Source organism: Boleophthalmus pectinirostris, unplaced genomic scaffold (assembly GCF_026225935.1).
Source record: "Boleophthalmus pectinirostris isolate CB_2022bp ecotype Guang Dong unplaced genomic scaffold, ASM2622593v1 HiC_scaffold_7, whole genome shotgun sequence".
Lineage (NCBI taxonomy): Eukaryota > Metazoa > Chordata > Actinopteri > Gobiiformes > Gobiidae > Boleophthalmus > Boleophthalmus pectinirostris.
The window spans coordinates 27,725,401-27,738,180 of record NW_026571473.1 but is presented as its reverse complement, the minus strand read 5'-3'; the positions used below and the strand labels follow the sequence as shown (position 1 = coordinate 27,738,180).

The following is a 12,780-nucleotide window of genomic DNA, read 5'->3' as shown; positions in this document are numbered from 1 at the left end:
TTCTACCTGGATGACTGAGGGATTTTTCACACATCATTTTTCAGAGTTAAAAAAAATTCAAAGGGAGAAATTCAGCTGTATTTAAAATTCAAAACCTAATGGAACAAATTATCTTCCATAAAATCTATATAATATAAACAATTAATGAATGAGAAAGTCACCCCAGTCCAGTGTGTATAAAACTGGTAAAATGGTAAATAAACAATGGTATGTACAGTGGTATGTAACATGTATAGTACTGTACCTCCATATTGTGTATTTCCACTTGGCTGACATTCTTCTGCGTTGTGAAACCTGGACAGACCCGGAGCAGTTGTCCAGCTGGTCCAAAACTGACCACTGCATGAGGGATGGAATACTTCAATGGTGCAGACAATTGGTGGTTTTGTTCTAAAGACACAAAAAAATCGCAAATTCAACAATGACAATAAAACCAATCAAAATGAATAATATTTCTAAACATACCTGTTTCAGCCGGCACAGGCAGAGGCGTAAGCTCACTCTGCTCTGCCCCGTTGATGTACTGACTGAGTTCGATGCTGCTGGACGACAGACCCGAGGCTTTGGAGCTTTCTAATGTCCCCAAATAATAAGAGGAGTTACTGTCCTCATTTTCTTTGTTTGTAGTGTCCTCATAGTCGTCTTTGTATTTTTGTGAGCCGTCTTTCCTTGGGTCATACCTAAAAACAACAATGAAATAATCAGCAAAATTGTTTCTGCCCATACAATGTTTCGCAGTTTAATAAGTCAATTGCTCAGTCGAGGACACCTGTCTATTCCTAATTTATTAACTGTTAATTGTGATAACTTTTTAGTCTTGCCATGATCACAAATGTTACTATGAGTATTTAGTGGGCTACAATATTGAGATGGGCCATTTAAAATAAGTGTATGTAGCCTGTGCTCTTACAGTTTCAATAAAATATAGAGTATGACTACATTAATACCAAACTCCATACCAGAGGTGGAACCAAGTCTTTGTTTTGCAAGTTTCAAGTAAGTTTAAAATTTTTGACCTCAAGTTCGAGTCAAGTCCTAAGTCAAAGACAGACAAGTTCAAGTTCAAATCATCTGCTTTGAGCATCAAGTAATTTCAAGTCTTTAAACCAAAGTACCAAATATAGTTTAGACCTTTGCAATTTAGGTTAGGTTAGGTTGCTTTATTTGTACCCATAGGTAAATTTGCTTTGCAGATTTGAGAGGCAGGTTCCACATTTCACATTTCATTCATCCACATATAAAGTTATGTTACAAGCAGAAACATATAAAACAATTAAAAACATGTAAAATCAGCAAATCTTATTAGATTTTAGTGACTTTTAAGTTATTTATGAATTTATATATATACTTTTTCCTTTGTCTTAGTGTTAATCATTAATCAGAATAGAATTTCAAGTCTTAAAAATGTTCCCAAGTCAAGTCTGACTCTCAAGTCACAAGTCCAAAGTCTATTTCCCTGGTGGATCAATAAAGTTTGTCTAAAGGTACTAGTCACAACAGGACACACAAAAGTTTTTCTCATTCTCAGTATTCTGTACTAGCTCTGATTTTAGCTGGGGTTTACGGAGTGACCATTCAGAGCAGAGAGAAACTTACAACCCAAATGTGAACCCTTATGTGAAATTCATTCCGCTTTCTGAGTGGATAATCAACTTGAGAATCAAAATACCAAATTATAACATAAATACGAGCCATCATGTCCAGTGTTTTTTTTTTTCAAATCAAGAATAAATCAGCATCAGAATTGTTATCAGTAAAAAAATATATTTGATTTGAACACGTTTACCTCATATCTGGGTGGAGTCAATGGCTGTATAAAGATTTTGACTTTAAGCATTTTGTTATTTGCATTGTAATAGGAATACAATGCAAATAACAAAATGTGCATTGTGTATAAGGTTTAAATATAACATAATGTGCATATGATGTTACTTACTTACTTAAATCAGACAAAGAAAATTTATTAACTACGTCATTTAACTCATGTACACCACCCCAGTCTTTAAGCCATACCTCTCCTCTGTGTTTGTTGAAATGCTTTTCTGTTGTGCGTGTTCTTGGTACTGTTCCCTTTGCCAGGGCTCCTGTTGTCCCCACTGACCACCATCTGTAAAAATGTCATGAACATAATTGCTTTTAGTTTAGACACATACAAAAAATGTAAATATATGTAAACATTCGGGTGTGTACCTGGGTGCTGGTGCTGTCCTCTGTAGTAGTCCTGCTGGTAGTAGCCATAGTTGTCCCTGTAGTCCCACTGACCATAGGCTGAGTAGTCATACCCATGTCTGGACACAAACACAAGACAATTTGTACAAACTATTGACAAAACGGCGTGCAAAAATAAAATAACGTTATTACGGTATTCATGTATTGTGTATCTGTTTTTTAAATTTGAAATACTGTGATGGGAAATCAACAAATTGTAATCATGTTCAGTAGGGATGTAACAATAACCGAAATATCATGATATCGTATCGTCAAAGTTCTCACAATGATATCGTGGACCGTCACAATATATCGAATTACAAGTCTCTTTGCTTAAATTAAGAGTTATGGTGCAGCAATAGCTAAAAAAAAAAGACAAAGGGAACTACATAGACCATGATTCTTTGCTCCATTTCAGCACAGACTACATGAAGAAATAACAGTTCTAAGCACTTTTAAGTCTTAGTTCTTTGCATTAATTCTTGCCAAGGCATTTTAAGAGGAAAAAGCAGCATATTAACATATTTTGTTCGCAGCCTCCTCATAATATCGCAATAAATATCTTACCGTGAGATGTACATCATGAAAAAAACTTACAGAGAGATTTGGATATTGTTACATCCCTAATCGTGAGCCTCCCACCATATCGTGAGCTTTCCCACACTATCGCAATAAATCTCGTACCGTGAGGTTCATACCGTGATAATATCGTATCGTGAGATTTGGATATCGTTACACCCCTAATGATCAGCATATCAACAAAAGCTATTCTTGTCTATAATGCATCTCAGTTAAACGGTAAAAGTTCACAAATGGTTTTGATTATGATATTATTTGAAAACAATCATTGTAGATAAGAATTGCATTAAAAAACTGTATATGTCACAATACTATAGGAATCTAGTAGTAATGAGACATGACAAGTGAGTAGAGAGGTATGTTTCTAGTAGCTTTTAGGTTTGTAGATATTAGATGGGAGATATACCTGGTGTGTTTGTCCAAGGACACTGGACAGTATTTCATAGATACTACTGGAAAAAGCAATTAACATGACTAGTGGCTATAAACACTACAAGCATTTTGCAACTGTTAAATGTCAAGAGTGTCTCCCTGCTTAGGTTAATGTAGAATCGTATAAATAATACTTTGCTCAATAAAAAAAAAAAAAACACTTCTCTGTAAGTGTTTCTGTAGAGCCTGGCCTTATCTGAACTCACTGTCTACTCAAGTTCTCCCCATACACTTTATGACCGAATGCATGCATGTGGTATTATCAATGTCAGTGCTGTGTATAGTTACAGGTAAAGTCATAGTATGGAACTTTACTGAGATGGAAAGTCACCTGCATGAGTCCAAGGAAATGGAAAGTTAAAACCATACTTTATAGATGCTTTATGTCATTCCATAGAAACCAGGTCAAATAAGAGTCAGGTTTGTGGAGATGCAAATATGCTCACAATAAGGCACATGTATTCAGTGCAATAAATGCAAAACAAAACAAAACAAAACAAAAACATGCTTTTATTTTATTCTATTTTTGACAAAAATGTTGCATACTATGGCTTTAATATTCTATGTTAATGCAAAATAGTTCACAATTGATCAGTATTGTTATTATTTTTATAGGTTTGATTATAACTAGATTACACTTACACTTGCTTACTGAATATGACTAATTACCGTTTAACTAGGGCTGGGTATCATTAAGAAATTGCTGATACGATACAGACCTCGGTAAATAGACTACTATATGATACGCTTTTTGAAATAATGCACTTTTGATCCAATACAACTTGATATGATATATTTCAAATCGATTCGATATGGTTCAGTGAAAACAAGGCCTAAATCATGGCTGTGATTCTAAAAGTCAACAAAGTCTACTAAGTTTGTGCAAAGTTAATATAAAAAACACCCATTTTACTCAAAACAGTGAAAATGTCAACAACTGTAGCTCTTACACAAAATAATTTAGCAAAATATATCTAAAAATACTACAGCCAGTGATATCGATACTATATCATCAAACAAACAATATTTTTGCACACCCCTACTGTTAACTCAATACGATGTATATTTATTTAGTATTAAGTTATTTCTGATCTATTCTGTGTGCACAACAATTTGTTTTTGGTTTAAAATTAGTGCTGAGTTTTCAATAAGGTTCTTTAAAAAAATTTTTTTTTATCATTTTAAAGTCATATTCCAATAAAAACATAGACAACTAATAATGCTTACTGTGTAAATGTAATAAAATGGACATGAAATTGTACACCAATAAATCTTAATTAATACTGCCCTACCTTGAATGTGGCGGTTGCTGCTCTGCCCATCCGTAACCGTAGGGATAGTGCTGAGGTCCATAGGCGTAAGGATCTCTCCTGACAGGACTGGTCACTGGGGGTCTGAAGTGTGACTCAGGATGGCCCCAGCTCCTGTCCCATTCCCTGGGATCAGGTGGAGGGTAGCACTGCCCTCTCTCCTGGTTCGGATACTTGTAATAATCCGGTCTAGGGTCCCTGTTTTTTGGATGACCCATTTGTGACCTGGGTCGACCTCTGTGCTCCATCCTTCGATTTCAAACCTGGCAAGCGAAAATGAGAGTTAAAGTAAAGAAAACGTAGACACAACCAACGCTGTTTTGCTTGTTATTTTTGGATACTTACAATGTCCGGTAAACCCAAAGTGCAACTGCAACTGCCACATCATTTCCCAAGCTGATAAGAAACAACTCTCTGATAGCACCAGCAGTAGCCCTACAGATAACAAGGGATTAAAGTTCATAGTAAAACATGGTCAAAATATTAAGACACTGATTTATAATTAAAATGTAAGGATAAGCAGAAATCAAGACTTACCATCTTCAATCTGTGCCTATGTTTGCATGTGGTATCCCAGGCGGGCCCTTGATGAGTCAAAGGGCAGGGTAAACAAAACGGAGTACGCCCTGGGTTTGACAGCTCAAGTCAAGAAAGCAGAAAAACGCCTTCAAACTAGCTCCTTTAATGACATAATTACTGCAACTAGCTCCACTTTAAATTCGCTGAAAACATACGTGCGCTGAGGTTGCATTGGTAAAGTGGAAAATACAGTTAAAGATGAGTGCGTCGTGCCACGTTGCCGGTAGAAGAGATGCCACAACTCTGGAGAGAGAGGAAAAGTTATGGGCTGGTCTAGGATCAGTTTTAGCGCAGAGGAAAAAGCGACGAAGAATGCGGCTCGCCTCAAGTCTCACCGTCATTTTCAAGAAAAGGGAGAAATGGTGCTGAAGCAAACAAACCAACAGAGGGCGCTGCTGACCTGTGTAAGAAGAGATGGCAAAAATGGTCAGAAAACAGGGTAAATGTAGGTTACTAGGTTAGATTTAGACTCCACAGAGATAAAAATATATATATATATAACGCAATTTTCAGCACAAAAATAATACTAGTCTTTCTATTATTATCATGTAATTCTATAGCCTATGAGTAAATAGCCCATAGATCAAAATAATACTAAAACTATTCAAGAAAGTTTTAATTTTGTCCCATCCATATATTTTTACAGCATCAATACTGGTTCAAATCAGAAGGCCAATCTATTTTTATACTAGTTTAAAGGTACACTGTAACTTTTCTTTAGGAAGGTACACCAGCAGCTTGCCTTTATAAACTGACTGATGACATTAAACTTATATATCTCCATGTAGACGAGCAGGAGACGCCACCAGGCCAAGTTACAGGTCCGATCTATGGGGAGGAGTAACAAGATATGTTTCTTAACAATACAAACACATAGTCTGATTAAATCAATGCAGAATAGATACACTACCGCTCAAAAGTTTTAGAACACTACACTTTTTCAAGTTTTTTACTGTTTACTGTTTACCAAAATGAATCCTAAACTTTTGATTCATGAAAGTGTCCACCTTTGGCAGATATAACAGCTGAACACACTCGTGGCTCGTTCTTTTTACAATAGAAATCAAATATTCTTCAGAAAGTTTTTTCCAAGTCTGTTGCAGAAGTTGCCATAAATGTGTGGCACTTGTAGGTTGCTTGGCTTTCACTCCTCTGTCCAGTTCATTCCAAACCAGCATGATGAGGTTTAAGTCTGGAGACCGTGTTGGACACTCCATGTTTTCAAGTTTACCATCTTGTTCTTTTTTTCCTGAGGTAGTTTTGGCAGAGCTTGGACTTGTGTTTTGTTATTTTTTTTAATCTTTTTTTTTTTACCTCTAGCTGTTCAGTGCTTACCTTTGTACCATTTCATGTTATTCATCTGACTTGCATGACTTGAACTGCAACAAATAACTGGAAAAATTAGGGTGTTTTTGACTGGTAGTGTGTGTTACCATACATTAGAACATCCCAAGCAAAACAATAACCTGCATGGAGAAAAGCATGAGGGGGACATCATCATCAACATCAACATCAGAAAGCTTTCATTGTGCACCTTCAAGTATTGATTAGTATCTTGGTATAGATTTTTTTGACAACCCTTCTTTTTAACCAAAATACCAAAACTGTTATGTTATAAAAGGGAAATTAAAAGGATTGAACCTATGCAATGGCCAACAACAATTTTAGAAAGAATGTACTATTTAAAATTGTTGATGTGCAAGTCTAAAAAAAATTGTTACTCACTTGATCCTTCTTGATTGGAATTGATTCGCAGCTCAGTTGTCTCTATTTGTTCTGGAAAGACATGTGCTTTGTGTGTGGTCCAAGTGCCATATTGAGCAGATGGGGCCCCTGCTGATCATTTGTTTTGTGTCTCCTACGCCTCACTCCACTCATGAGGGTCAAGAGGGACAGGCTTATAAACAGGACACTCACTACTGCATTATCTTGGGTCAGGAGACAGGCCACTGGGTCCATTTCTGTCTATCTGCAGAGGAAAGCAGAAGATGTAGACCTGTCACCAAAAAGTCAATATACTATATGCAAATAGAAAGCAATGGTTAATTCATCTGTGTAGCTACACTCAGTGCACCCTTTTCAAGTCATGCTGAATCATTTAGTCCAGCTCATGAATGCTGAGATCATTGGTTTTTGTATTGTGTGTAGCTAAGACATCGGCTACTGTCCAAGATTAGTCATTATTCAGTTCCATTTTAAGGCTGCACTAAGGCTGCAGACTAAACTTTTTTTTTTGGTTTAGTCTGCCTCTGCTTATGCTTTTGCTTTGCCTGAAATGTTCCACAGTATGGCATGAAACTTATCTAACTGGCATTTATTCAGCTACACATGCATTGCTCATAAATACCTGAATAAAATACCTTAAACCTGTTAAAGACTATATTCTGACTGGGAACCCCTCCTCACAGATCTGACCTAACTTGACCTGGGGTTGTCACCAGGCAGCTGCTTGTCTTTACTGAGAAGCCCTGCTGTGGAACATTAACATCTACAGGGGGAGAGGCTGCATGGAGGCAGATCTTACACAAGTTAAAATGCATGTAAGATATTTTTAATCCACAACAGACACCGCAAATAGGCCTAGACTAATCATTTCCCTCTAATGGGCATCTATTTAGCATTATAATACCTGGTTGAAACGCAGTCTTGTGTGACAAAGCCTGCACTGTGACCTAACTGGCTCTGCTTCGTCCTGCTCACCTCGCAGCTGAGGTCACACGAGTTTGCACACGGGCTGCAACCGAAACCACATGGGGTCGCAGTGTCCAAGGACTCGTGTAGAGAGACTGGGCTGGAGAAGTGTGTTTTTACTGTAGTATTACCACGGGGCCAATGGGAGCAGCGTATGTAAATGTTCCTGGCACCGGGGCGGCTCCTTTCTCGTCCTGGGCTGGCTGTCTGTGGTGTTTGCTGATACAAGCGGTGCACGCATCGGCACGGTCACACAGAAGCTGACAGCGCGCAGAGGAGTACGCACCAAAACGGCACATCTCCGCTCTGGATATTATTGGATCTAACGCTTTACGGATGTGCAATATGACTTTTGAAGAAAACAGTGGGGAAAACTCATCGGACAGGTTAGCGAACATTTTTGCATCAATATCTCCATGCGTAATTTTGACTATTTTGGACACGTTTTACGCATTTCAGTTTTTAACATTTTCGCTGCAAATTTCCAACAATGCATGTGTTTTAAGAATACAAAATTACACGTTAGCGAACATTTTTGCATCAGTATCTCTATGCGTAATTTGGAATAGTTTGGAGACGTTTTACGCATTTCACTTTTTAACATTTTCGCTGCAAATTTCCAACACTGCATGCTTTTTAAGAGTACGAGATTACTTTACCATCGTGGATTTTGGTGTTAATGTTAGTGTTAGTTTCAATGCACGCTGTTGCCCGGTGTTTCATCATTTGGAGAGACAAGTTTGGACAAGTGCAAAGTCCAGCCAACGTCAGCGCGCCGCTAACATGCTAACCGGCTTTTAGCTAACTAATCAGTTTTTGCTAGCTGCTTTTTTTCGCTAGCGCTCTTGGAAAACCTGATAAAGTGCGTGCTCCTTAGATTATTTTCTCTTCAAAAAGCATCCCACGCCACACGTATCTTATATTTTATTCATATCTTGCAACTTTATCTCGTATGATGCCTAAATTATCATAAATATCTGATATGCAAATGTCATTATTCAGTGAGATGTTGTGAAATTGCTCCAGATTGACGTATTTTGTGTTTTCCAGGATGGAATCGGTGGCCACTGCGCTAGAAGAGGTCCTGAGCTCTGCATTGCCTCAGGGTTGCATCACTGTGGGAGTTTATGAGGCAGCCAAGTCACTCAATGCGTAAGTTACAAGAGTACAATGAACCTTACCTGTGCTTATAAAAACATAGTAAAGTTGCAAAAGATAAATCCATTAGATTAGATTTGATCTGTTGAAATGGATTATTCATTGCATACAGGTAAAGACAAAGCAACTAACTTTTCAAACAGTTTATTATCACACTTGAATAGGTTGCAAATTGAGTAATAACATGTAATTTTGTATATATTTGGAGAGTTTGTTTCTCATTTATGCAACCTAAAACTGACAACTCTCACCACATTCATATAATATGACCTCCAAACCTATAAGTTATGTGCTGTCTGCCCTACAGTGCAAAAAAAGATGACCTACTATTAACTTTTTTTTAGCTTCAAACTGTAATATGCAATGGTAGATAGATATAAAGGGATGTTTTATAGGTCACTACTGTGTGCAAACTTGTCTTAATATCGTATAGATAAAATGAATGGTATTGAGAGACCATGTAAGTTAATATCTTCTATTCTTATCCCAACAGCGACCCAGACAACGTGGTCCTCTGCCTGTTAGCCACGGACGAGGAGGAGGATGTCGCTCTCCAGATCCACTTCACCTTGATCCAGGCGTTTTGCTGCGAAAATGACATCAACATCCTGCGAGTGAGCAACATGCGGCGTCTGGCTGAGATTCTGGGCGGAGGGGTGAAGCCCACCGCCGACTTGGACCTGCACTGCGTTTTAGTTACAGTAAGTGTCATTAGTCACAAGTGCTTACAACACTGCTCAGGGCTTCCTATTGCTCACTTCCCACGAGACTGTGAAAGGCAGCTATTGTTTGGCCAGGTATCTGTGGGGGCTTTGTTACTGGCAAGGGCTGAAAAGAGCCGTTGCTAGCATTTGCCATGGAGTTTGTATGTTAAATAAAGCTGGGAGAAATTGCTCCTGCCTGTCTTCATTCTTCACTCTTTGCAAATCGGATTTGTTTGTATAGGACTGAGTTAAGTGTTTGCTTATAAGAATCTAAAGACAAACCAGTGATCTATGCAATCTTGAACACTGCAGCAAGATAAGATAGATAAGACAATATTTGGAACTTTTCTGACATAATAATTTATAAGTCAGAATCACAACTTAAAAAGGGTGAACTAGGGACGTCAAAAGTATCAAAAATCAGATACTAAACAATACTTAAGCTAGTACCGAAATGAGATTTGTGCAGATATCAATACTTAAAAGTCACATTCATAGGACAGTGGTTGGATTATACAATATAAGGCCACATGGATAAAGAAAGTACTGTGTTTTAATGTTGAAAATCACATTGTTTTGTCTAGTACTGAGTCTATTCCTTAGCATCGAAATTGAAATTTTAGTATAATGACAACACTATGATAACTAAAGCTTCATTAACTAACCATCATCTCTTTATTACTTTCAGAACCCTCAGTCTTCTCTCTGCAAAGACCCAGCACTCAGCAAAGTCAACAGATTCTGCAGAGATAGCCGCTGCTTGGACCAGTGGGTACCAGTCATCAACCTCCCTGACCGATGAAAACTCTTGGATTTTAAACTACTATGTGTGCAAAAAAAAATGGGATATTAACTGCACAAGTGTTAATGTCTTGTCTTTGGACTCCTTCGGGCCCCTCCGTGGATCATACAGGGGAAACAAGCTCTGAAAGGAGGAGGAGGAGAGAGAAAAAAATCTAACCAAAGTGCACCAGGAAGCTAGCTGCAAATTTAGCGGGTCAGAGCTGAGGCAAGCATGACTCAGCTATAAAGCGCCTTCCAGGATTTCCAAAGGGTGACTACGCGATTTGCCGAGAAAGAAACCGGAAATTCAGTCATGCCCGCAGATAAGGACATGTGGTTTGCAGCACCGGAGAGAGAGAGAAAGAGAGAGAGAAGGAAAGGAGGAGAGGAGAGAAGGAAAGACCAATTCACTCAGAACTTAACACGATTCTCACATGACAAATCCAAGTGCACGTATTTATTTATATTATTTAAGTCAATTTGCTCATCTTAAGAAGGGAATGTTTTATAGTTTTTCTAAAGGCAATGCAATGTTTGGCCGTCTTGTTTATTTTTTTATGTGTGTTCAAGATGAATTTCATATTTATTGTGCAAAGTTCATGGATTTATGCCTTTTTGTTAAGTTGGATGAAATAAATACAACTTGTTCTGAGCTTACATTTGTTGTCGTCAATGTTTTTCAAATGTACCCACCGGCAGTAACATGGTGTCCCTGTTTAGAACTTAGTGAATGCTTTGGAGATCAGTCCTGGTAGGGGACTGGGAGATCTTGCCAAAAACATTACTAGAAGTAATTTGATTCTTGCCATGTAATCCTAATAATTTAAGCCCAATAGCAGTCTTGACATACTTGAAATTGATATACAAAAAATACAGTCATATGAAGTAACGTAGTCCACATGAATTAGACACACAAGGAAGGGCATCTGGGGTAAAAAACTATTAAATGTCACAATAGAAGCAGATGATGCACTAGACTTGTCACATGGGAAAAAAGACTAAACAGAAGAACTGATTTTAGTGCCTTGAAGGTCCATACTTTAACTGTAAACAAAATATACCATGTCAAGGTACTTTGTAGAGATGTGGGTCTCAGATTGTGGTCATGGGATCCAGTGAATGTTGGAAAGACTTCTCTCATGTTTCATTTAGTTTTAGATCAATTATGGGTTACAGATTTTTATTGTTGGACTTGGTTTAGAACAGATTATTAGTGGGTTTCAGCTTCAAGTTTGAGGCAACATTTTGAGGTCTTTTCACCATTCAAAAGACAGGATATATTGTTTTAAATTGTGAATTCCTATGGCAGACATGTCAAACTCAGGCCTGAGGGCCAAATTTGGCCCGTAATATAATAATTTTTGGCCCATGAGACCATATCTAATATGTATTAGAGCTGGCACACCGGCTACAGATAGGCTATAGACATTATTTATTTAAAATTTTGTTATTATTTTATATTGTATTGTTCTGGTTTCATTGTTTAAGTGAAACTTTTATTAAACATTAATTTTACATTCATTCAAAGTTATATATCTCGAAAGAAAAAACATGCAGATGGTATTGAAATTTTTCAATAAATATTTAGTTTGGCCCACAACTTAGTCCCAGTTTTTAATTTTGGCCCTCTGTGAATTTGAGTTTGACACCCCTGTCCTATGGCAACAATACATACTGATTATTTTAAAAAACAAGGATAGGTTTATCAAATTGTAATGATTCTAATCTTGCTACTTATTGCTTACTTCTACTTATTTCACCCCAATTTAAGTTGAAAATGTTTTGTAAGTCAATTATAAGCATTATTATATGGCTTAAAGCTCACAAGAGTCAATTTTGAATAATGTAGGACCATTCATACTAGCCTAATTTTGCATTAATTTTACTGTGAATTTTCTCCCACGATTCAAAGGCATGTGTTTAATTGCTTTGTACATTTCCTCTCGTGAATGATGCTGTGAGATTAGTTAAGTCAACCTGTCTGGGAAATGTCGTAAAACTTGACCTTTGGCTCAGGTCTAAGGTCTCCAGTTTCGCTCAGAGGAGAATTCCCATTGTTCAGAAACTCTCTCCACGGCTGTAGCGTCCATGCAATCTGAGCTAAATTTACAGCTGACTGAATCAAAATAGTCGGGATGGGAACGTGCAATCAGGTTTACTTTTAGACTCCAGAAAACGTGGGAGGCTTCAAATCTGGACTCGAGGAAAAGTGCTGAGACTGCACAATGGAAGGAAAGTTGCAGCTCATACAATTACCACTACTGCCACTAACTTCTACAATCCCTATATTAGAATTTTACACTATTGCAGCTAGTAAGAGTCTAAACGCAGGGCTT

The 12,780-nt window shown here is 37.6% G+C and overlaps 2 protein-coding genes across 2 annotated transcripts in view; one reads left to right on the top strand and one right to left on the bottom strand.

The window, feature by feature from the left end:
- Positions 1 to 7,034, bottom strand: part of sec16b (SEC16 homolog B, endoplasmic reticulum export factor) — a 30,972-nt gene extending 23,938 nt beyond the window's left edge. The window contains exons 1-11 of the mRNA XM_020918967.2: positions 6,834 to 7,034; positions 6,444 to 6,487; positions 5,444 to 5,508; positions 5,264 to 5,351; positions 5,067 to 5,168; positions 4,875 to 4,964; positions 4,512 to 4,792; positions 2,191 to 2,288; positions 2,014 to 2,107; positions 466 to 680; positions 245 to 390 (exon numbers count right to left, since the gene is read on the bottom strand). Of these exons, the coding sequence (XP_020774626.2) occupies positions 245 to 390; positions 466 to 680; positions 2,014 to 2,107; positions 2,191 to 2,288; positions 4,512 to 4,777 (819 nt within the window). The 5' untranslated portion in view covers positions 4,778 to 4,792; positions 4,875 to 4,964; positions 5,067 to 5,168; ... (2 more) ...; positions 6,444 to 6,487; positions 6,834 to 7,034. The remainder of the gene's footprint in view (positions 1 to 244; positions 391 to 465; positions 681 to 2,013; positions 2,108 to 2,190; positions 2,289 to 4,511; positions 4,793 to 4,874; positions 4,965 to 5,066; positions 5,169 to 5,263; positions 5,352 to 5,443; positions 5,509 to 6,443; positions 6,488 to 6,833) is intronic.
- Positions 7,035 to 8,021: 987 nt separating this feature from the next.
- On the top strand, positions 8,022 to 11,101 carry LOC110154716 (growth arrest and DNA damage-inducible protein GADD45 alpha-like). Its single transcript, XM_020918737.2, has 4 exons — positions 8,022 to 8,185; positions 8,850 to 8,951; positions 9,451 to 9,658; positions 10,350 to 11,101. The coding sequence occupies exons 1-4, from the start codon at positions 8,136 to 8,138 to the stop codon at positions 10,461 to 10,463; spliced, it is 474 nt and encodes a 157-aa protein (XP_020774396.1). The 5' UTR covers positions 8,022 to 8,135; the 3' UTR covers positions 10,464 to 11,101.
- The last annotated feature ends 1,679 nt before the right edge of the window (positions 11,102 to 12,780 follow it).

Coding starts and splice junctions, on each gene's coding strand:
- LOC110154716 (XM_020918737.2), top strand. CDS start 8,136: ATGTGCAATATGACTTTTGAAGAAAACAGTGGGGAAAACTCATCGGAC. Junction 8,186..8,849: donor GGGGAAAACTCATCGGACAG/GTTAGCGAACAT, acceptor TGTGTTTTCCAG/GATGGAATCGGTGGCCACTG. Junction 8,952..9,450: donor GCAGCCAAGTCACTCAATGC/GTAAGTTACAAG, acceptor TTATCCCAACAG/CGACCCAGACAACGTGGTCC.